Here is a 25,067-nt window from a genome sequence, read left to right as displayed (position 1 = left end):
GCAGGTCAACACTGTCTCCTCCTGCTACAACACCCTCCGCATGCTTCACAGACTCTACAAGTGGATCCCCACCGAAACAAGACGGACGGTGGCACAGGCCCCCGTCAGCAGTAGACTGGACTACGGCAACGCACTCTACGAAGGCATCCCGACCATACACCTGCGACGCCTGCAACACATCCAAAACGCCTCCGCCCGACTGATCCTCAACATCCCTCACCGCAGCCACATCACCCCCCACCTGAGAGACCTACACTGGCTCCCCGTCAACAAGAGGATCACCTTAAAGTTGCTCACCCACACACACAAAGCACTCTACAACAACGGACCAGCCTACCTCAACAGCAGACTCAGCTTCTACACCCCCACCCGCCAGCTCTGCTCCGCCAGCCTCGCCATTGCCGCCGTCCCCTACATCTAACGAACAACCTCCAGCAGCAGATCCTTCTCCTTTCTCACCGCCAAGACCTGGAACACCCTCCCCACCCACCTACGACAGACCCAAGACCTGTTCAACTTCAGAAGACTCCTCAAGACCTGGCTCTTCGACCAATAGCAACACCCCCCACGCCCCCCTCCATCCCCACCCCCCTAGCGCCTTAAGACCCTCACGGGTGTGTAGCGAGCTTTATAAATACTTGATTGATTGATTGAAATGTCTCTGGTGTGTTTCTCTCTATAAAATGTTTTTGTGTTTTCAGGAAAGTCTAGTACTCAACGTGTCAAGAGCTTTTGATTTTTCTATAGGCTCTGCTGATTGCATTAGACAGTGGCAATGTTCCTGTGTGTTTTTAGTGGTTCCTGTGTTCTGATCTGAGCTCTTTCTGTGTGTTCAGGCCACACACAATGCTTTGTTGGTAGTCTTTGAGGGTTGTTTAGGTGGCATCCCTTTTTTTTAACTGCTGGGTTCCTTGCTGCAAAGTGTAGGGAAAGTGAAATGCAGAGGGGATGATTTGCAATCACATCTTGCTTACTTTTGCAGCCCTGGAATCCTATTCTCAAATTCCTCTTTTCGGATGCACACAGTAGGGCCGATTAACAAGCCCCTTGCACCACTGGTGCAACACATTGCATGGCGCACCAGCAGCGCAATCTGCTGCTTGATATTTAGAAGCACACGTTAAGCCACCCTGCATGGCTTTACCTATGCTTGTAAATATCGCGCCTTTTCATGTGACACTTTTCATGACATGGGTGTTGCTGTGGGAGCACCTTACTACGCCACCCTATGGGTGGCGTAGCAAGGTGCAACAAGGAGAAATGTTTTCATTTCTCCCCATTTTTTTTCCTTTTTCAGTGTGTGCTGCATGCTACAGCACGCATTGGAAGAGGAATTCACCTCAATTGATTGTTTTTGTGCAGGAAGGGGCCCCTTCCTGCACCAAAACAATCTCCCCGTGGTGCGGGTGCGAAGCTTGCTGTACCAGCTCATGGTAGCAGTGTGTGCACCAGCACAGGGAAGCACAGAGATGCTACATATTGTTGTAAATATGTCACATCCCGGTGCTTCGAAACTAACGCAGTGCAGCTCAGTAAAATGATTTACGGCACCGCTCTGCATTAGTTTCTTGTAAATCTGCCCCAGGGTGTTTATTTGTTCTTGTGGCTTCCATTACTGTGGACCAGTAGTCAGTCCTGGCTTCTGTTGGTTACATACTCGCTTTGTTAGGACTCTTATGAGGACGCTGGGTGAGGAGGTAATGCCCTGATTACTCAGCTGTAATCTTACTTACTCCAAGTCCATGTTTCTCTTTTCACAGTCCTAGATCCCCTCAATTCATGAACAATTACTGGTCCCGACCACAGGGGAGCTTTTGTATGCGTCAGGAAGAGATGGGGGCATAATAATCGGGGAAGAAATTACCACTACAGCCGATAAGATAGAAGTCAGCAGTTTTTAGATGGATGAACGGATTCAACAATTTTCAGTGTCGCACATTCTATGTAAAAGGTGTCCAAAGTATCTCTACCCCATAACTATGCTTTCCAGAAATCCATATGAGATAAATTTACATTAGATAAATCTAGAAGAGAATCTTTTACGCAGTCATTGACTACTTAAAAAGATCTGTCATTGTTCAGGCCCTTGTGGACAAGCGTTGGACACCCGTGCCACTTTAGTAGATTATTTTTGTAAGCCACCAAAGAAAACATGATCGTGTAGAGATAATACCTTTATTAGGCAGAGCCATATGTCAGGTTGTTAGCTTTTAACATCACAAGTGCTTTCATCAGGGTTTAACACATCGTAGAAACTAACTTAATTTACATTTACTTTTCTTGATTAAAAAAATACCATAGCCTTTCCAGAGCAAATTCTTCAGGACAGCAAGTTTACCTTGAAATGTTCGCTCATTTGTTTTACAACCTAATAACCAGTATCATGAGCTCCTGAGCCCATTGTTTTAAAAGTAATACAATTGTGCCATCTGGTGGTCATTGTCCCTAACACATGTCATTTTTATTGCGCCTCAACTTCGCTGCTTTGATTCTAGATTTGAATGTTAGGAATTTCGCATAGGATATCCTTGTGAGCAATTTGGGGTCGACTTTTGTCTTCTTCTCTCTCCCTTTTCCCTGAACGAATAGCTTGTCAAATAGTTGCTCTTCTTGAAAAATGCAAATATTTCTTGTGGGTGAACTTTAAATTAAAAAAAAAACACCTACCATTGGTTAATTTATGTTTTATTTATGTTGTGGAGGTGTTTTTGTAAAGTGCTTGCAGTCGTCTCAGTGCACCTTGCAATCGGTTTGATGTTACTTGGGAATGCTGCTGGCAAAGCAGTCATATTCGATCCATCCAGGAAGCTTCAGCCGAAGACTTGTTCCTGAGGGAACTGTGATTCCCAGTGGCGGCTGGTGAGGGTTGTAAGTGGTAAGACTGAGCTTGAGCTTGAGCTTGGTCTGGGGAGGGGGGAGGGGGGCTTCCTGGGGCCAGGCATTTTTTCGGGAGGTTAGTCCACATTTCCACTGCCAATCTTAACAAACATTAGATAAAAAGGTGCACACAAAAAATAGCTTTAATAAGCCTGGCTTAGTAGGCAGGTCTGATTTCCTTGTTTAGCATGCGTGCAGCACTCAAAAGTTTGTGAATACATGTCAAGCCGCTCTATTGAGGATAATAGATTGGTAGGGGCGAATAATATTGGCACTGAATAGAAGATGTTTATTGTTCCCCAACTCAATGGTACTCTTCTTATCGACCTCAGGAGGATGAAAGGCTGAGGGGAACCAATAAGATTTGAACCTGTGACCATGAGTTCAAACGCAGACCTCTGCAGACGACGCATTAGTCCACGAAGCCACCACCTGCGTTTGTCTCTTCAGTGTCCAATCCACGCCCTGATGCCAGCAAGATTCAAAACTTCATTTGTATATTTACATACATAGCTGAAATACGGATGTCAGGACATTTTTGAAATATGATACATGAGAGCCAAGGTTGTACATGCACGCAAGTAAAGGAAGAAGCAGGGTACATTCATTATTACTGTTATGCTTGTTTGAGAGCAGCGTTCTCACTCAGCTCCATCGAATCAGCCTCTGCTGGGCATGGTATCTCTCTTCACACCCAGGCAGCCAGGCCCAGATGAGGCAAACGTCCCTGACCCTCCTGTTTCGACTCATGATGTATTTTTTTTATTTTTTATAATCAAGGCCTTAGTGGTGATCAGTCTAATCACCCAGGCAGGCAGCTTGTTGTTCACCCCATGACAAAGACAGATATTTCCGGTTTCCAGAAATTAGGTATTTTTACATATTCATGGCCACTTTCTCTTTCACTACAAATGACCTCTCTGCCTGCACATCAGCAGTTAACCAGGACAGGCCGGCCTATGGGCCGGCCTATGTGTTAGCCTCCTGGTCTGGGCATATCTCCCTGCCCCCTGGGGCCCTTGCAATTTCGCCTGGCTGTAATACACCAAACCGGTCACCATTGCAGCTGCTCTCGCCACTTCGGAGGCTCCGCCATTTCTCGAATCATGCCCCCCCACACCCTCTCCAGTTCAAGTGAAGGAAGCAGGGCATGTCATTATTGGGCTCGCTTTGCTTGTCTCTGCGCAGCGCTCAGCTCTAACCCAGACCTTTTAACGGGCCCAATTAACAAAACAATTGAATTGGGCCTCGCAGCTGACACTTGTTTTTACTTTGGTCTGCCGCAGTGCCCGGTTTGCTGACTCCTTCAGTCTCTGTCACAGACACAATGTCGAGGAGTCATTCCGAGTGAAGTCGCCAAACTACCCTTCAGTGCTGTGCGCAAGGACACTGGTGGCACTATTGTCATAAATAAACATTGAAATCAATCATGTGTCTGAACATCACCCAACACACAGAGCTAAAATGGCATCATGCGTGGGAACCAGTGTGTCGCAGTCTCACCACAGTGGACTCTAGTCTGGGCAGACTCGATTTCTTGCTTTTTTGCCTGGAGACAGTCTCCCACACCCTTTCCCAACTCGTCACAGGGTGGGTTCAATCCGACCCTGTGACGAGTTGGGAAAGGGAGGGGTGACAATGCTCTCCACTCCCTGATTGACGTGGAGGCTTAGCGCTAAAGGGCTTCCTCCTGAAACGCGCGGAGCTAACTTTACCGCCACGTCATTAGGGGGTGGAGACGAGGCCTGGATGCTCAGTCTTTGTCGAGCTGATGACCTTAAAGGCCTCGGGGCTGTGAGATTGTCAGCCCGGGAAATACTTATACTTTGGGCTCGCCCAGGGGGAGCTGCACTGCCTGAGAAAGAGCATGAGCATGAGTCGTGTCATCTACTTCCACCACAACATTCCATGCACAAAACGGATTGGGGCAGATTGTGCCCCAAGGTGTAACTAACTAAAAATGTGTACTAAAACAGATTTTTAGCATCGCTATGGTTGCAATGGTTTTTACTCTAAATGTAAAAGGGGGCAGAACCCCGACACCCGTGGACAGAAACCGCCGCTGTCAGCCGCGGTCCATGCAGGTAACAGCGGTGGGGCCAGGTTGGGGGTATGCCTATGGATGATAACAGGGGCCCAGCCTCCTGTAAATGACGACTGACGAAGGAATTGGGCCTGCCTTTGGCCTGGGCTTTGCCGTGGCACGTCTCCCGCCACAGGAGTTGGTGGTAACTTTTAAGCGTGGGTGAGAGTAGCAAGGACCCCTCCTCTTGTGGGAAAGGTGATTATGGGTCTTGCAGAAATAAGTCTCAATGAGCATCCTGCGCGGTGAAAATGATGGGTGCTTTTAAGCGTGGGGCACAGGAGAGCAGCAGGAGCCCCTTCTCTCCTGGCGCAGGTGATTATGGCCGTTTGCCTCTTGAGTTGGGATACGATCCGGCCATGGTCCTTATCGGATAAGGGCATAATTCATCTTCAGCATGGCTCTCGTCAGGCCCGGCTCCAGGAATTCTTAATTGGGTGGGCCTAGGACGCATTTGGGTGGGCCACTGCGGGCTCGATTTGTCGCATATATGTCTAGGCAGGCCTGCTTCAGGGCCTTCCTTTACCTCTTCTTAGTCTTACAAGGCCCAGTAAAACTCACTCTTTTCCAAATCTCTTTTTAATGTTATCACTCACAAAAAGTATTTTTTCTATGTAATGTTCCTTTGATGGGAAGAGGAGGTTTCTGAGGTGGGAGTATCAGGCAAGTGACACTTCTCTGGCTCCCTCTGTGTGAGCCTTCAGGGAGAATCCCTCTTCATTACTACCTCCACCTGACCACGGACTCTTCAACGCACTCCATTACAAGCTTGATTAGCCACTATTCCTCTCCAGTGCACCTTATCTCACAGATGACCTTGGGCCCCGCCCCATGTCAGGCACCATCTCCCGGTAAAAACATTAGTAAAATCCCCTTCATACTTAAAACATTGAATAGAGCAATAAATATAATTAGCACGCACTTTAAAGTATGTTCCACAGTGGCCCTTATGGCCCGACTGCTAATTAAATAAACAAAAACAGAAAGGCCATGACAGGGCCGGCTTCAGCGCTGATGCAAAAGTCTTTTTTGGCGCTGCACCAAAAACCTTTTTCTCCATAAATACCTTTACTACCATCTTCCAACAGTGCCCCTCATCCCTCCATGGCCCCCCTATTGACCTCTTCCTCGGATTCCCTCACTGACACACGCCACAACTGCCCCTCATCTCCCCATAGCCCCTCCCCTTTATGACCTCCTCCTCGGATTCCCTCACTGCCACCCTCCCCCAGTGCCCCTCGTCTCTCTGTAGCCCCTCCCCCTCATGACCTCCTCATCAGACTCCCTCAATACCACCATCCACCGGTGCCCCTCATCTCTCCCTAGCTCCCCCTCCACCCCATGACCTCCTCTTCGGATTCCCTCACTGCCACCCTCCACCAGCGCCCCTCATCTCTCTGTAGCCCATCCCCCTCATGACCTCCTCCTTAGACTCCCTCACTACCACCCTCTACCAGTGCCCCTCATCTCTCCCTAGCTTCCCCCTCCACCCCATGACCTCTTCCTCGGATTCCCTCACTGTCATCCTCCAACAGTGCCCCTCATCGCTCCATAGCCCCTCCCACTAACTCCTCCTCGGATTCCCTCACTGGCACCCTCCACCAGCACCCCTCATCTCTCTGTAGCCCATCCCCCTCATGACCTCCTCCTTAGACTCCCTCACTACCACCCTCTACCAGTGCCCCTCATCTCTCCCTAGCTTCCCCCTCCACCCCATGACCTCTTCCTCGGATTCCCTCACTGTCATCCTCCAACAGTGCCCCTCATCGCTCCATAGCCCCTCCCACTACCTCCTCCTCGGATTCCCTCACTGGCACCCTCCACCAGCGCCCCTCATGTTTACGTATCCCCTCTCTCATATGCATTTAATTTGTTGTATAACGCTGCTCATATCAATGTAGTGTGTGTCAGTACTTTACACCACGCACACACTTACAGAGACAGTGAATCATGCAAGTATGTAAATCAGTCTACAGGGAATGTCCCATAAGCCAATGAGGATTACAAGGTGTAGGAATCATAGGTCATCCATTCTGGTGGGTAGTATATTTTAAGAGGGTTTGGTCTGGGGAAACACAACCTTAGGATTTAAAGAGTATTCCATGGGGGTCAGCTTTACTGATAAAATGTATATCTGCCCAAACATACTCATTTTAGCAACATTAGAATAATGAAAAGACTAGGGAAGTTCTAACTATATCACAAAACAAAAAAAGCGAAGTTCTAATTATACCATTCATGTTTGTTTACAGCTCTTTGGTGGCAGTTCATTGTTCACTGCCTTTTGTTAGGATTGTAACTTCTGAAGTAACACAAGGATCTCTGTGACAAAGGCAGTAACCCACTGAGCTATCCACATAAAATACAGTGCGTCTGCATTTAAAAAATACTAACGGACAAACGATTGCTCTAAAGCAGGATCACTAATCACCAACTTTATCTGGGCATTGCCATTTTGTATTGTTTGATTGTTGACCAGCATCGGCTATGATGAAATGATAAAAACTGTTTAAATGAAGCACATACGAAGTATGTGTCCTGCTGGGCCTGTGCAGATTTTAAAAAGATTTTTTTTTTGTAACACATTCTCTTACCTACTCCATTAGTCATACTTTGTGTCACAGCCTTATGTGATAAGCAGCTGCAGGGGTCAGGGGGTGACTAGGAATAAACAGACCACTTTTCCCCTGCGCTGCATAGAAAAAGAAATATCAAGCAGCAGGACAGTAGGCAAAGGTTACCAAAGGTTACCGTTGTCAAAGAAAGGATTTGTCCCCTTTCACCACGCAGAGATGAAGGGGTGAAAAAAGTAAACAAAGCTTAGTTAACATGTTAATGGTCTTTTAAAGACCTGTTAAGTACTTTGGTGCGGCTGCGATAATCTTAAACTGTCTGTGTGTGTGTGTGCGCCCGGGAAGCTGTCTCCCTGGGTTGACACGCACGACCTGTGCGTCGCACGCCTGCCTTCAAGCCCTCACTGCGAGGGCCGAGGCTCCTGTTTGGGTGGGCCAGGCTCATCTTTGGGTGGGCCGGGCCCACCCGGTCCACCCGCTAGAACCGGGCCTGGCTCTCGTTTGCCTACTGCTGGAGCTCCTTTGAGGCAGAGCATTCCCCCTGCTCCTTTGGAACCTGAGGTACAGGTGGTTTCAACAGCCAGTAAAAGGGTAGAAGGGAAAGGAATGATTGAGGACACCTGCTCCAAATAAAAGTGCTCCGAGTTTCCACCAATAAGTCGAGGGAGGTGGATACTTATAACAAAGACATGATGGAGGAATTACAGGATGCTTTCTATGAGAAACATATGGGTGCTTTGGACTGCAACTGATATCTGGCAGGCTGGCGGCAATAGAAACTGACCTAACGAATTGTTAATTGCCCTCAACACTTCCTAAATCACCAGTGACCCCTCCCTCAGTAGCCCCCCCCCGTTGTGCCTCTGTATGTCAGGAGTGGGATTCAGGAAATAAGGAGAGAATGTTTCAACGACATGGCCTCCATGCTGCAACCAGTGGAGGCTGCCACCAAGTTGTACAGTGTGGCAGGGGGAAGAAAAATAAATAAACAAATAACTTACCTTGCTGCCAGACTGCCACCTCGCTTCGCGACGTCCTCTTCTATTACTGCCTAAAGCAGGAAGCACACCCAGACTCCCCTAAGGCAATTACAATTGTGATTGGTCTGAGCACCGCGGTTCAGTGCTCAGACAAGCAGTGGGAGCTTGTGCATGTTCCTCACCAGCGGTGTATTACAGCCTGGTGGGGATCATGGAAAAAGATGGCCAGCCAAACCGTCATGCGCACTTAAGTGCCCACTACTTCTCTCCTGGCTGGTTGTTACACAGCCAAACCAAGCCAAGCCCCACCCGCCAACCTGCCTAACAACAGAAAAAAAAATGGTAGTTACAGTGTTATTACCACTTTATTTTTCCTTTTTCTGCTGCTCAAAATGCAGTGGGGTGGCACTTCTCTGCCCTAGGGGAGGAGCCACTGCTGGGTGTAACCCCCTCCACTGTCAGGGCCCGCTCTTCAGAATAATTTGATATCTCAACAACCTATGCTTCTGGTGCTGAGGGGTACAAAAGACAGTGGTCCTAGAACCTTTTTTCAAAAGCAATTTGTCAAATAACAAAAGTTACATTCGATTCTTATGTTTATACTGGAGCCAGAAAGCAAAATAATTAGAAACAGGCTCCTACCATAATTATTCAATAATTTGAGCATCAATTTAACATAAGGATAAACAAACAGACAGACCCAAAGGGTTATTCTTATTCAGCAAGTCATTTAATGTACTTAGTCAGGTGAAAGCTCTGAACATATTCAAGAATTGACAGTTTCTTAAAAAGATGGTTGCTCCAAGAGGTGCTGAGAGTTCATGCAGATCCAAATCTGGTAGCAAAAACGGCAGTATCTCTTGCAGGGAGGAATGGTAGGGAACGCTGGTAATTCAACAAAAAAACGAGAAAATACATTGAATTGGGATGCACTCTTCTCTGGGCACACACATAGAGAGATGGATTAACTCTGTAAGAAGGGTGAATTGGATTTTAAAAGACGTGAAAAAAGTTGAGGGGGACTGTGACATGGAGCGAGCGTATAGCAACAGCACCTCTACTGCAATTCTAGCCTTTACCTTGGGCTTCTGTTATAGGCCTGAGGCACTGGGACTTGCACCCGACACATGTCAAAGAATCATGCCCAAGTTCAGTGTGGAGAGCTTTGAGCTTCCTATCAAATGGCCACTTCGAATAGATATGCCCCCTTGAGTTCACTTGGTGCCTGTTATTGACTCGTTATGCAGGATTGTCCAAGCAATGGTAACCAGCTTCCACTTCTACCCCCTGTTGTTCACTTAGCTGACTCTAACCCCAAGATGCTGAATTTAATAAGCTGGAACATTGCAGGACTTTCTGTCAAATGTAAGGAGGAGAAGTGGGTAAACTGTATGAGAAGATTTGAGGTCATCTGCCTCCGAGAAACCTGGGCTACTACTAACCTTTTCTTCCTGAAAGAGTACATGTCTCTTTTTTTGTTCCTGCTTTTGAGTCCAGGGCCGGCAGATCCAAAGGAGGCCTGCTCATCTTTGTATCCCAGGCAGTTAAAGGAAGGTATGAAACACTATGTCAAGTCAAGTCAAATAATTTATATAGCGCGCTACATACCCAGAGGGTCTCAAGGCGCTTGAAGAAGGGTGGGGAATTACTTGTCGAATATCCAAGTTTTAAGTTGCTTTCTGAATGCTAGGTGGTTCTGAGTGAGGCGAAGGTGCATGGGAAGTGAGTTCCAGGTTTTAGCCGCCAGGTAGGAGAAGGATCTTCCTCCCATGGTGGTTTTGTTGATGCGAGGTACAGCGGCAAGAGCTTGGTTGGAAGAGCGTAGCTGGCGGGAGGGGGTGTAGAAGGAAAGTCGTGTGTTGAGGCATTCGGGTCCAAGTTCGTAAAGTGCTTTGTGTGCGTGGGTTAGGAGGCGGAATGTTATCCTCTTATTGACGGGGAGCCAGTGGAGGTCTTTCAGGTGATCAGAAATGTGGTTTTTACGTGGAATGTCTAGTATGAGTCTGGCTGATGCGTTCAGGATGCAAGATACTATCCATGTGGGCTCCCACTCTCCAGGCATTATTATACTCTTTTGCAGGGTCTGCTAAAACTGTTGTTGAACATTTATATTGCTAAAGGCCCTTTGCATAATGTTTGCAATATACACACCTTGGGTGCCTTTCTGCATACGCTGGAGGGGACCAAAACGTCTGGGGCTGACCTTATTCTTGCAGGGAATTTTAATATCCATCTTTGTGGGAATCCTCTAGCAGCAGCCAACAGTACCCAATGTTGTATGTTCCTGGGTGGGTTGCATATGGAACATTCTCATCAAGGCACAATGTCAAATGGGATTTTGAATGAATTTAATGTTGTTTTGACCCATGCCAAATGTATCTCTAAAGTGATCTATGGGAGTGGTATTTGGGGGTACTCAAACAGATCCAGTCGCAGATAGTTGAAAATCCTTTCTTAAGATGACTTTTATGTGTTCCCTAAAGTTTTTCAACCTTTGCAGTACAGGAGGAACTGGGAGCAGGGTATGCAACCGGTTTAATAGCTCTCCGTCCACTTCTTATTTGGTTAGACATCTGGACAAGGAATGAAACTAAGTTGAATGAAGAGATACTGAAAGGTTGGTTTGCCCCTGACTACTTCCTTGGCTAAAGTAAGTTAAGGAAGCCTTGAAGAGCATAGGTAGGGTGGAATTATTTAATACCACCGAGAGTATGGTGAAGGCCAGTCGCAAATGGATAATAGAATATTTTGTGAGGCATAGGGCTGTCAGAGAAGAAACTGCCCTTTAGATGCCCAAGGTGCGCAGATTATTTTGCTGCAATCACTTCAAGCAATGGAGCCTTACTTCTCAGTTGTAAAGAGTAATTGCAATCGTTTTTGACTCACTAGACTTAGGTTGGAACTATTGCACTACTTGATGACTTTTTAATGGGACAGGAAAGATACCCACACCCGTGATGACTGCGACAATATGTCTCTGCAGGACACTTTACATTTTATTATGTTTTGTAATTTATATGCTGTTCCGAGAAAGGGCTACATAATTCCCTTGTTAAAACCTGCAAAGTTTACCCAAGTGCGTCCAGTCCTCTTGTGTATACAACTGTTGTCATCAGATATCGTTTTTAATATATTCTGGGGTATATTTACAAGCCCCATATCACCACCATAACGTAACTTTTTAGGACATTGTGGTGGCGATAGGGGCTTCGCCTTATTTACAAGGCAGCGTTAGGCAGCATTAAGCCACTTAACGTGGCTTAACGCTGCCCTGTAAGTTAGGCCCCCTTTCAGGGTATACTTAGGGTTAAAGGGGAGGACAATGGGTGTTGCTGGGGTGTTCCACCACAACACCCATTGATTTTGACGCTGCCCAATATTTACAACGGTGACGTAAATATAGGGTACCGTCAAAATAAGACCAGGGAAAACCTATTCTTACCCTCATGAAATTAGGAGAAATGTTTAATTTCTCCTTGAGTTTGCTGTTTCAATGTGTGCTGCGTTGTACAGTACACATGGAAACAGCAAAACACCAATGATTGTTTATGTGCAGGAAGGTCTCCTTATTATTGTTATTATTATTATTATTATTACTTGAGGAAGTCTACTTCTAGTCTCAGATGTGCAGGGATGTATTTGGAGTAAAAGGATCCTTGTGCCTGATGGCCCTTTCAGCTAAGTTTTAGAGATCAGCCTCGAAGGATGCCACATTTTTTAAGTTTATGTGCCACCGAGGCTGGCTAGTTAAAAAGTATTTTCTGAATGGCACTCATACAACCAGAACAGGTTTTTTGTTTCTCCCACACAAGTATATACAGTGGCGGCTGGCAGGGAAAGTGGGTGGTGTGGCTGGGAGGACACTTACCTTTAAAACGGCTGCTGTCTCTCCGTCGTGTTGCCGCTCTTCTTCAGTTCGAATCAGGAAGCGATCAGGATCCCCATAGCCAATCACACCACTGCAGTGCAACGTTGTGATTGGTCTGAGCACTATGGTTCAGCGGTCAGATGGGGACAGGGAGCCAGTGCATGTTCCTCACCAAGCTGTACATTACAGCTTGGTGGGGAAGATGCATAGTGGACATGATTGTTTGACCGGCCAAGCAGTCATACACACTTGGAGTGTGCAAACCACTCCTACCCCTGTGACACCAACCCCGTGGGAAAATAAAATGATAATAACAAGGTTATTATCATTTTCTTTTTCTTTTTTTGTTCTGCTGTTCGAGCAGTGGGGCAATGCTCTTCTGCCTTAACGGAGGAGCTGCCCCTGTGTATATAAATCAACAATCTAAACACTGATCCAGGAAGTGGAACGCCACACTTGCTCAAACTGGGGTGAATAGAAGTCAGGCACAGCTGCAGAGGACTTAGTCCATAAAGCTTGGGCCTGCACAGAGAAGACATGCAACATTTGCATTACTTTTTAAAGGGGGGAATGGTCCCCAGATTCTGATTTACAGACTCCAGGGCTCGAACAGGAATGCCGCATGAGGAGCAGATCAAAAAATAGAATTTTACTAGGTCTTAATTACTTCAATTAATTAGAAACCTGTTTGGCATTTGGGCAAAATTTTGGGTTTCATGTTTATAATTTATTGGGGTCTTTACACTTGGGAGATTTTGTGGGAAGTACTGTGATGGTCTTACATAAGATAGCTTTTCTAATCATATTCTGAAACCATTTCTTGTTACTTGCCACCCTCCATCTGTGTAGTTTAGACAATTTTAAAAATATGTCCTTTTATTCTAACTAACGTTTTTCAAGATTGTAGGTATTTAAGTATTTGTAAAGCGTGAACTTAGCTAGGAAGCAACAGAGTGTCCAATGAGGATGATAACAGAAAGGATGCTGGATGATTATGTTTTGTATAGGGATGTGTCTTTATCGTGTCTTTGAATTACAGGAGCGTCAAGGTAGTTATCCTGATGTATTGTCTGTTTTCTTCTTTCCTACATCTTTTGGTCTATGGTCTGGCAAAGTCCTGGCTCCTGGTATTCTACGGCTGTGGTTGGATCTTGGCAGGAATGTGGGGATGGTATTTCAGATGGTTTTGTACGTGATGCAACAATTCTGATGGTCAGGGTGGAACAGTGTGGTTCCTTCAGTGTAGGGGTTACATGGTCAAATGTAAACAGCCCCTTCATGACATATGCTTCTAGATTGCCTTTCAGTGGTGCTGTGTGGTATCTGGAAGTCCATGGAACAAATCACTGCCTACATTCAGGTGGAAGGGAATCAGTGCTTGTATGGTTGCTATGAAGACATTATCTTAGAGAAAGGGTTTCTCTTTTACTTCCTTCTCTCGTCCTTTCCAGAGACATGTCCCTTCCTGCCTTTTCGCCATCCACAACTGGATGGCTACTTGCTTTCTAAAAATAAACTCTAGTAAGACTGAGGGGCATATTACCAAGGGCCATTATCGCCGCTTTAGCGGGACTTTTTCCCGCTAATGCGCCGATAATTTTCATTGCCCTATTACCAAGCTGTCGCTAACACCAGTTAGCGACAACTTGTGAGTGATAGCGGGCCTTTAGGGGCCCACTTTGCATATCAGCGATAATTATCGCTAATGACATGCAAAGTGGGCGTGCCAAGATGTTAGCGACAGTCGCTAACATCGCTATCTCCTATTACCTACAAAGGCGTAGTTTTGGAAATATTTGCGCTAAGCGCGAATATCTCTAAAAGCCAACACCTGCCCAGAGCAGTTCTTAGCCATGTTATCCAATGGGAGGTGGATAACATGGCTAAGAGCATTGTCAAGATAATGTGTGAATATCGCTGTATTTCCAGCGATATTCACGCATTTCGAATGATTTTTATCGTTTCTGAGATAAACCTTGATGATAGCAAGGTATCTCAGTGATAAAAATCGCCGTAGCACGGCGATAAAATTATTCCCGCTAACCCTGCTTAGCGATAAATATCGCTATTGCAAGGTAATATGCCCCAGAGTTTCTAGCTTTAGAATTTGTTCCTCACTCTCATATTGTGTTTTGTTCCTCTCTCATAATCTTGAATTTATCTCCAATTCTCCCTTTAATGTAGTATATCAGATTGCTGCTGTCACCAAATCTTTTTAATTTCAGCTATTCAACATTTGAAAATCAAACTGTTAAATAATTTTTCCTCCTTAAACCTCTACCTTTAACTCTTGTCACTTTAAGTATTGCTTTTGACTGTATGTGGGACTGCCAAAAGACCTCACCACTTACCTGAAGTCTGCAGAGAATGCTTATCTTTACCTCCCTTTTTTATCTACTCTCGCTCTCATACATTCTTAAACTTGCACCAGCTACACTGACCTGATCCCTGTCGCCCTATACTGCAAACTTCATTTTCAGGTATTATCTTTAAATTCTGCCATTCTCTCTTATCTCCTACCTAATTTCCTTGGTCTCCCCCAATGTCCCCAGTCATTCTTTGTGGTCTGCCTCAGCTTGATTGCTCTCCTCCCCCAGGTCTCCCTGCACCCCCTTGGTCTTCCGCTCTGCTCTGGTCCTTCTGCTGTGGAACTAACTCCCCCTCACAGTTAGATCTTCATGCACTATAATGTTGTGTAAACCTTTGGTAAAGAACCTCTCTTATATACCTGCTCCAATTCTTGACAAGGACTGTCACTGGACTATAGCCCAACTTGTATTCAGTTGTTCTATACTGATATGCCTTGTATATTACTCTGGATAAAAGTTTTGTAATAAATTCAATTAATATTTTACTTGAATATGAGGTTACTTCTGAACGTGAATCCAAATCATTTTGCATTGTTTGTCCGCTGTATCATAAAGCATGCTAGGTTCATGTTTGAGAGCCAAGCTTGAACTTTTAATTTATTTAGTACAGTAATTGAACAGGAGGAATTTAGGTTTTGCTGGATTGAGCTTAATGTAGGTATTTGCATCCACATCTGAATTAGTTTTAGATTGTCATTCATTTGCTGTGTGTCATTGTGGAGGCAACTTTGAGGTACAGTGGGTGTGGTCTGCATATATGTGTTATACTTCACATTGTCAGTAAGTATTGATCTATTTAGAGGCTGGAGATAGGATTAAGCCCTGGGGAAATCTGCAGGAGACATGGAGTTTCTGAGAACTTGTGATTCGTTTAAGTATAAAATGGTGGTGGTTTGCAAGTTAGGAGATGGGGTGATTATTTAAATTCCTTGATCGTTTTCCCTCTGTCTTCCCCACCCCACTGTGAACTCTGACATAAAACAGTCAAAAAACAATTAACTGGGTTGGTGTCAGGGTCTGGGGGTGGGGGGGTCACCATATAGTTATAAAGGCTTAGAAGATGTAGTATGTTGTGAGTAATTTTTACTATATTACAAGATGCTTATGATCACATAGACAGATATTTTGGAAGCAATGTAAGTCTATTTTCCATCTTTTTATGTGTATTTGCAGTTCATGCACCAGAGACATTAAAAGAAGCATCAGTACCCCTCATCAGCACCAAGAGGTGCAACAGTTCCTGCATGTACGATGGAGAGATCACTTCGAGAATGCTCTGTGCTGGTTATCTAGATGGGAGAATAGATGCTTGCCAGGTAACTCGTGAAACAGGTTGGCAAAAACTGAAAGAAATTACACAAAGAAAAAGATGCAAATGCAATAAAAACACTGAATATTCAGTTCAAATTCAGACTTTTTCTATGTGTTCCTACATTTGTTAGACAATGAAATTTAGACACTGAGTGAAACATTAATATTTCTGCAAATACATGGTTTGTTCAAGAGGTGTAGATGGAAATAAACTCCTGACTACTGGTTCAACAACTAACTATCTAGCCATTTTAATCTGAGTCAGGATCAATCTCTTTAACTCTAGGGTATCCACAGGTGTTGCAGTTGTATTTGTTAATACAATGTTGTGTAACAATGCTGGTAAATACATATGACAAAATTAAACTTTGGAAAATTATAAACAACGTCAATATTCAAGACATATGCCAATGAACTCAAAGCGGACGATCAAGAAACAGTTAAAACTTCATTCAAACAATCGGACCAAAAAGCAGAACAAGTACTTCCCTTTTTAGCCTACTCCATCCCTGAGTAGCTTTCTTCCTGATTTGGTGCTTCACCAACGTTGGTGTTGGTTATGCCCACACCTGCATCCATTGATTCTCAAATTACTGGTTTGGCATGCATTTTCTAACTATATAGAATGTGTTCTGTATGATAAAATGAGCACACACACTGATAACCTGCCTGTAATAGCATTACAATGAGTTCCACTGCTCCACGTCACATGGCTTATTGCGCTTGTATTGTAATAAATAAAAGAACATGAACCAATTTGGGCTCATGAGCATGTGACACAGCAATATCTCTCCGGCGATCCTGGATAATACTGGACTGTCCTTTTCAGTTTGTTAATATTCCTTGGAGATTGATAGCCATACCAATTTACTTACCATAGGCATAGAAAGCTTTCTACCCTTTTACCTTGGACCAAAAGCCAAAAACACTGACATTGTCTCATGAAAAGAGTCTGCATGATCAAGGCAAACTTCACAGTTTATGGAAATAGAATTCCTATCTATTGCCTGGTACTGATCCAGAAAAAGTAATGGAAGAATAATCTCTTAGTCATCAGCATCGTCATCAAAATACATGTAGTAAGAAATATTCCATCACCAAACAAATAAGAATGCATTGTGGTATAAATATAGTAAAAATCCAGCATAATACATGGCTAAAATATAAAACCAGGCATAAAACAAAACACAAATCTGAACTGAAAAGACAGCCTGTAATCCGCTAACCAACTAGATTTCACAGTTCAACCATTTCAAGTAGTTGGGTCTTTGAACAAAGTTTTTTTTTCTTTCATATTTTATAACAGATTAATTTGTTTCCTCTATGGTATCACTATGTAATTTTCAATACTGTGGTGGATTTTGTATGTCTGTACATTTAAAAACAATAACACTTTTGTTCTAACTCTAATCCTGAATTGTAATATTAATTAATGGTTTTATCAATGGCTGATTTACCTCGTCTTACAAAGGACAAGTGGCAGTATAATTAGTGGCAACATTCTGAATTTGAATTGAAGATACCTTACATAAGGGGAATAACATAAACTCACAGCTTTTTTATACTTCTGTGTATTTAATGTCGATATTTGTGGGACGCAATGAGCTATGTAAGATGAGATTCCAGTAAAGATCTTATTTTATCCAATTAGCCACTTTTCATATGACCCACGGTTGCCCAAATATAACAAGATGTTTTGTTTAACTTGAGATATCCAAGGGAAGAGAGAAATGAGTGATTTTCAAATATCAAGAAATCAGATAATGCTTTGGGGAAATCTTTTGCAGACCCAATGGACCAACTTTAGGCCCACAGTAACACTTGTTATTTAGCATCTAAATCATCCAAATGTCTCAAAGGCTTCAAAGGCATTATGCATACTCTTAGAAATTCCCCTTCCATGTTGAAAAGATCATTTATTTTCCAGTGACTACAACATTTGGTATCTAATATTGCACTAGCAGCTGTTTTGCTTCCACTGGCCTCTACTGGGGCAGTCAGGGTTTTTTTGGCCCAATTTCCTACTAGAGGCCTACAAGATAAATTTACGCTAATCCAAAATACCTTCGCTTTTCTTTACCTGTAAATGTAACAAACCTTTTTCACAGAAAAGAATGCTCTAACAGTGAATGTAAAACATCTAACTTTTCTTGATTTAATAAGAATGGCTGCCTAGGGAAATACTAATTTCCCTCCACTATCCTGCCTGCATTGGCTTTAAGTTTTGTAGATGGTAATATACTTGAAAAGAGTGAAGGGCATTATATAGGAAAGGTTCCTGTCCTTTATAATTGTTGTGCCACCTATACATAGTATTCACAGTATTTCAGAATTGTCTTCCATTCTCAAATCTGCTCTATATTTATGTATAGAGTTATCAGGCAACCCTGGCCGATTCACTTATTAACAAGGAAAGGGTCAGCCGTCAGTTTTTTTTAGCCATCTGGCCAAATAGAACTGCCGCCCATTATTCATACATACTGCAGATATTTCCTATACCTGGCCTTGCAGAATGTTACATCTATCCCAGGAAGGGTATGACAGGAGTAAATGTACATTATCAACTGCTGCGCTGAGGTTTTGCTATGTTAAAAAATATTTCCCCCTCAAAGTAACATTTCTTTCTGAAGCAGTATAGACGTAGACCCTGTTCCATTACTAAGCATTTGTCAGAAGCCTGCCTAGCAGTTCAAAATGTTATTATCCACCAAATTTCTGGGTTGATTATTGCACACAAGGAAGAGTCCCATTGTGGTAGCTAGCGAACCAGAAATGCCACACGTAAATTACAGGGAGCCATCAGGATAACGGCAAAGGCATGTGCAAACATTGATGAACAAAATAAGATACCTGAAGATGTATAGTAAGTAAGCAAATGAGAAATTATTAGGGCAACAGGTCCGTATTTCAAATATGCAATAGAAGCTGGACAATTTTGACAACAAAGAAGAAACAATCCTAGAGTTATAGGCTTTCAGAGGGGACCGAGGTCCCAGATATCTTCTAATCCATTTTTCCTAATTTAAATGACAGGATTGGGATTGACAGATCCAGCTCACTCATAGATTTCCTCTTAGACAGACAGAGAGACAAGTAGAATCTGGCTCTAGCCAATACCCTAGGGTGATTCTTGTGTTTTTTGTGAATTTCTTTCTCTGACAAAATGTCTATGAGAGAGCAAGACCAGAAAAGAAAGTTAGTGTTGAGAACAGTTTTTTTCTGTTAGACAAGAATACTGTCATACTACAGGAGAAAGACATTGGTGACTAAGGGCCTCTTTACAATATTTTGACACACGGCAGTGCAGCAAGCCTTCCTGCTGCACTACTGTGCATCAAAATAAAGGGCAGGAATTTGCTGTATCTACCAGATATGGCGCATTCCTGTCCTTCCCTGCACCGGCGCACACACTGCAGCCGTGCGCCGGTGCAGACACTCTTGTGTCATTTTGCAATGGTGCCTGCTCTGAGGGGATGATTGTTTTTTTGCAGGTAGGGACATCTTCCTGCACACAAAACAATCATTAAATGAATTTCCCTCTTTCTATGTGTGTTGCAGAATGCAGCACACATGGAAAGAGAAAAAAAATGTGGAGAAATAAAAGTATTTCTCCTTGTTGGGCCTCCTCATGCCACCCTTGAGGAGGCAAAGGATTGTGATGCATTCCAGGTTTACAAAATGTTGTAAATCAGGGAATACGTCAAGTTCTATGGATGTTGCATGGGAACACCCATATCAACACCCATGAAACGCCCCTTTCACGCAGTTTTGCATGAAAGGGAAACATATTTACAAGGTCATGAAAATTCACACAAGGTGACTTTGCATGGCCTTGTAAATATGTGGAAGCCCAGTGCACTGCTGGTGCGTCAATAAAAGTGATGCACCAGTGGCGCAATGGGCTTGTAAATAAGCACCCAAGTCCATTGATCAACCCTTGGCTAGCATCTGCTTGCTTGAAAGTTATGAAATACTTTAAAACCGTTATATTCACATCGGGTATTAAAGCTCAGACTTTTCTTGACTCCCTCGTTTCAAGAAAATTTCGGAGGATAGAAGGGAATACATTTTTCATCTTCGTTTAGATTTATGATGTTGACAATAATCACACTCACACGGTTTTCCCAAACACTTTTTTCTTTTTTTTTGTGAATCTCAGATTTGGTGTTGTCTCCCCATCATTATCTCCTTGATTTCCCTGTTTGATCTTTTCTTATAAGCATGAGCAGAAGAATCATGGGTGCCTCGGAGCCCCCTCACCCCCCATCTCAGTCCAATGTGTCTGTCCAACCCCAGCACTCTTTCATTCTTGATGGATGGCTCTAGCACTTTAGGTATGCACTCAGGCCTGCAGGTGTGGATAGAGTGGGGAGAGATGGGGTCGGGGTTTTTTATCTCTTGTTGATGCGGGGAGGCGTGGCTTTGGTTGGGGGAACACACTTTATCTGAGGAAAAAATGGAAATGGAACATTTTAAGCTCTGGGCTTTATTCAGTCTGGAAAGAAGAAATGCAATTGGTATTGGAACCAGGAAATTGATCTCTGATTGTAAAATTTAAATTTTATCCCTGAAGGTTAGCGGGCTCAACGATGGAAAAAAGGCGCTATCTCAAGAACTGAAAGTATTTAAATGTGATGTGCTTTGTCTGCAGGAAACTTCTCTAGGGGACTCAAAATGTAGATAGAGGGGTAGTAATTGTATTGAACCTAGTATGTTTCACATGCACTAGAAAACTCCCAGACAGAACGGGAAGATGGCCTTGGTCGAATGCTCCACTTCTTCTAGTCAGATTAATTTGTGTACCATTTATGGAACCAACAATGGCAAGCCCAAGTTTGTTTGAGAAGCTTACTTTAGAATTAGCTCTGTGGTGCTCCCCTGTAAGACTTTGTGGTGATTTAAATAGCAATCTAGAAAATCTCATTTCCCTCAGTAGTTAAAACAGTAAAAAAAGAAGAGTTAGAGAAGCTATTGAATCCCTTATGCCAACTCATGGTCTGCATGATGCTTGCCCAACCTTAAATGCGAACAATCTAGGATTTACTTAGACTACTTATAATATATTGCACGTCGCACAGATTCATAAACATCCCACATTTTTATCGGATCACATCCCAATAGTCCTAGAATTTCATAATAAAATAAATAGAACAAAACATTGTTGGACATTTTAAAGAACATTGCTAGTGGATCCTGATTATACTAACTTTATGAGGTAATGGATACCTGAATGTTTAATTATCAATCTAGGTTGTGCCAGTCTAAATATAGACTGGGATGCACAAAAGGTGGCCATTTGTGGTACACCACTTAGTATATGATTAGGAAGTAAAAATGCAGAAGAGCGATACAAGGTAGGTTGTGTAAATAGTTGATGGAATTAGAACATAAACATACTCATACAATCATAAATAATGATCTGATTAAGCAGCATATACAACATCAAATATCAATAGTGAAGGCCAAAATAAATAAGCTTTATAGCAATGACTTAGCACAGAAATGTGTAACTAGCAGGAACTAACGCTATATAGTGACTGTATGGGTATATCTTAGCATGTGAATGGCATCCAAATTCTCTAAGGAACAGCATAGTGTCAGTTTACAACAAGAAGGTGGATTTATTATATGAATCTATTGAGATCAGTATGTTATTTGTATTTGTAGAGCACCTGGTTACACTGACCCAGTGTTTCCCCGCACTAAGGTAACAGCAAAAAAACAAAAGCAGCATCTAGAATAGCCTGATGACATAACAGATTAGATCACAGGAAACAGATGGGTCTTCACACTTTTCCGAAAAGTGGATTCAGATTCCTCCAACCGGAGACTCTGAGGGAGAGTATTCCACAACTGGGCCACCAAATACCGAAAGGAGCGGCCGCCCATCCTTGATCTCCTAATCTTGGGGATATGCACCATTCCTCTCCCACTTTATTTAAGCAGTCTGGTAGGTACATAGGGAGTAAGAAGGTCATGCAGATACACAGGGCCCTTCTTCTGTAAAATCTGGTGGCTCACGCACATGGCCTTGAACTTCACTCTCTCCCTGATGGGAAGCCAGTGCAGGGAGGCAAGCGCTTTCTTTGCAGACGCTCTCCTTGGTAACATAAGAACAAGTCTTGTAGCTGCATTCTGGATACACTGCAATCTCCATATGCACTTGTCGGTTGCACCCCAATACAGGAGATTGTAGTAATCCAGGCGCGAAGTCACCAAGGCATGCACCATGATCTTCCTAGATGCAAGGAGAAGGGTATCCAGGGTCTTCCATAGACCTCGTAGGATAACGAAGCAAGCGCCTGTCACCCGCCTAGTGTAAGTAAGTAAATATTTATTGTACAAGTTAGTAAAAACCTTTACAAAAAGGAGATTGCTCAAGTAAAAAGAAATTCATAAAAATAGTACACTAAAAGTTCATCATTTTTGCATAAACAATAAAGATATAAAGAGATATGGGAGGAAATGGCCTAGCCAAGTTTTCCTTTTCAGCTTGGGTGATCCTCCAACAGAATGTCTATATCAACAAGTGTGCTTTAGTCAATCCTTAATCCAAAAGTTGAGGTATTAAAACCTAGATCAGTGTGGTAATCAAAAGCCAGCTTATTGTCCACCCATACACCGAGATTCTTCGCTTGGTCACACGGTGTAGGGGTAAAGCCCAACGTCTGAGGCCACCAAGCCGATGACCAAACTGACGGAGCCTTTCCTATTACCAGTACATCGGTCTTGGTACCGTTCAGCTTCAGACAATTACTTGCCATCCACTCAGCCAGTTCTTGCAGGCAGGACATGAAATTAAAGGCAGCATCGGACCGAGCCTGAATCAAGTAGACCACCAGCTGGGTGTCATCAGCATAGGACAGGACATTAATTGCAAGCAAATCTGCAATTTTTGCCAGGAACTATAGACCGTATCAATCAGAAGTTGGACTGATTGATGGAGCCTCTTCTAATAGCTCTCCACCGGCATGACCCTACTTGATGCTGAGAAAGCTTTCACAGCTCGTCATTTTTATGGCGGTTCATTGGACTTATGGGCTTTGGTCTACAGTTTGTGAAATCAGTTTAAATGCTATATCAACTCCCCACAGCCAAACTACAGATCATGGGCACGCTATCTGATCATATCATACCGACAGGGCTTTCCCTGTTCACCCCTGCTCTTTGCAATATATCTGATCCATTCCTATTAAAGCTTCATTTTAAAGAAAAATGCAACATAAGTACTGGCCTACGCATATGATGTCGCCATATTGAACACTTCCCCAGAAACAGCCATTAAAGCTATTGAGTTGGAAGCTAATTCGTTTGGTAACATTTTAGAACAATTTAATTATCCACACTTGACCCTTATTGGTCACTGCAATATAATAAAGATGTCAATTTTACCATTATTTTTTATATTAATTTAGAGTAATAACTTTGGATCTTAATTTAAAATGGTTCAAAAAGATTGACTCTTATGTAACAAATTTAAATGGGAAGGAGGAAACCCATGCAGAGCTAAAATGTTTCTAAGATTACAGAAAACAAACAGGGGTTGGAGACTCCACAATTTCAGATTTTACCATTTTGCATCACTTATGCAGCATATGAGTGTTATCATAGTCGGTCAGATACCCAGAAGCACTCTTCCCTAATTTACCAGTTTAGCTTGGGTAGTATTGCTTAAGGATGGTTACTAAAAATTCATGAACAGAATTACTTTAAAAACTGTTTGGTTTAAGGTACCTTCTCACTGTGATCAAGCTCTGAAAAATCAGGATGTAACAATTTGAGATAAAAAAAGTTTCATTATTATACTCCTTTATGGAGCTCTTCGCTATTTGTCATAATAATTTTGCTAATCACTGGAAGATGACAGTGATTTGCTACTTAGCATAATTATAAAATGGCAATACATTCCTCTATCTCAACTGCAGGAAAAATGTAGCTTCCCCAAGTAATTTTGTTTCTCAAATATTTGTAAATTAGGGATTACATATTAAGAATTGATCAGGAATCGTGTAGTTTGGACTGGTGCCATAATCAATTCATAGCTAGTATTCAGAAGATTGGTCAATATTATTGCATATTTTTTAAGAATAATATCTTTATATCTCCTTCACAATAACGACTAAAGCCCAACAAATGGAGGAAGGATTCTTCCAATAGTCGCTCAACCCTAGGTCAATAAAGCACCTCTTGATGTGGTTCAGTCGTGGAGTTCTATGAGCCTTAGATCAGCTTAAAATGTCACTAAGTGCATCTTAATGCGATGATCAGGAATCAGTACTCTTAATGTGAAGTCAATTCAAAATAGGCCCTACATGTTTATACTGTACAATAGGCTTTAAACCAAGATGTAATCTTAGGGGGAAGAGTGGGGCATCTTGCCCTAGGTTAAATAACAACCTAATAAAGTTATTCTCCTCAACCCATAACTCTGCCACATCACAGTACCCCATTACTTCTGCCCCATATAGTGCAGCACTTATGGCCGAGATTTGTAAATTTCTAACGCAGGATACAGTGGATAACAAGCTGCCGTTTTAGCAAAACTAAATAAAGCTGAGGCCCTGTGCTTAATCATGGAGGTGCTGTTGGCAGTTTGTGACCCTCACAAGTTGGAATAAAATAGCTTTACAAACTGGCAGGTCATTTGCCGCTGGCTACGGTTCATACATCATAGCCCATTGGTCACAAAATATATATTAACGTGTACGATAGAGGGGAAAAGAGCATCAGGTACTTGGAGAAGACCAATCAAGGGCAAGACCATTTGTAGCTACATTTGCGCACATTTAAAACTGAAGGGGAATACTTTAACATGTACAGACTTACGCCGCAGATTATTGACTGAAAGCCCTTATTATGGAGGCTGCCTTGGCATGCTGATCGTCTACCTGCTCAGGACAATTTGGATCCTTTTCACTGACGAACTGTGATCTCGGGACCCGAGATCCCCATAACCGAGACTATCTAGCTCCCCTATTACCGCCTCACACCATAGCCCGTTCAGGT

The 25,067-nt window shown here is 43.2% G+C and overlaps 1 protein-coding gene across 1 annotated transcript in view; it reads left to right on the top strand.

Annotated features, from left to right (window-relative positions):
* TMPRSS5 (transmembrane serine protease 5) overlaps positions 1-25,067 on the top strand; it is a 179,870-nt gene that overhangs the window by 137,542 nt on the left and 17,261 nt on the right. The window contains exon 11 of the mRNA XM_078683973.1: positions 15,924-16,066. Coding sequence (XP_078540099.1) covers positions 15,924-16,066 — 143 coding nt within the window. The remainder of the gene's footprint in view (positions 1-15,923; positions 16,067-25,067) is intronic.

Source organism: Lissotriton helveticus, chromosome 3_1 (genome assembly GCF_964261635.1).
Source record: "Lissotriton helveticus chromosome 3_1, aLisHel1.1, whole genome shotgun sequence".
Lineage (NCBI taxonomy): Eukaryota > Metazoa > Chordata > Amphibia > Caudata > Salamandridae > Lissotriton > Lissotriton helveticus.
Note: the sequence above shows the minus strand (reverse complement) of the source record. Positions and strands in the feature narration are given on the sequence as shown.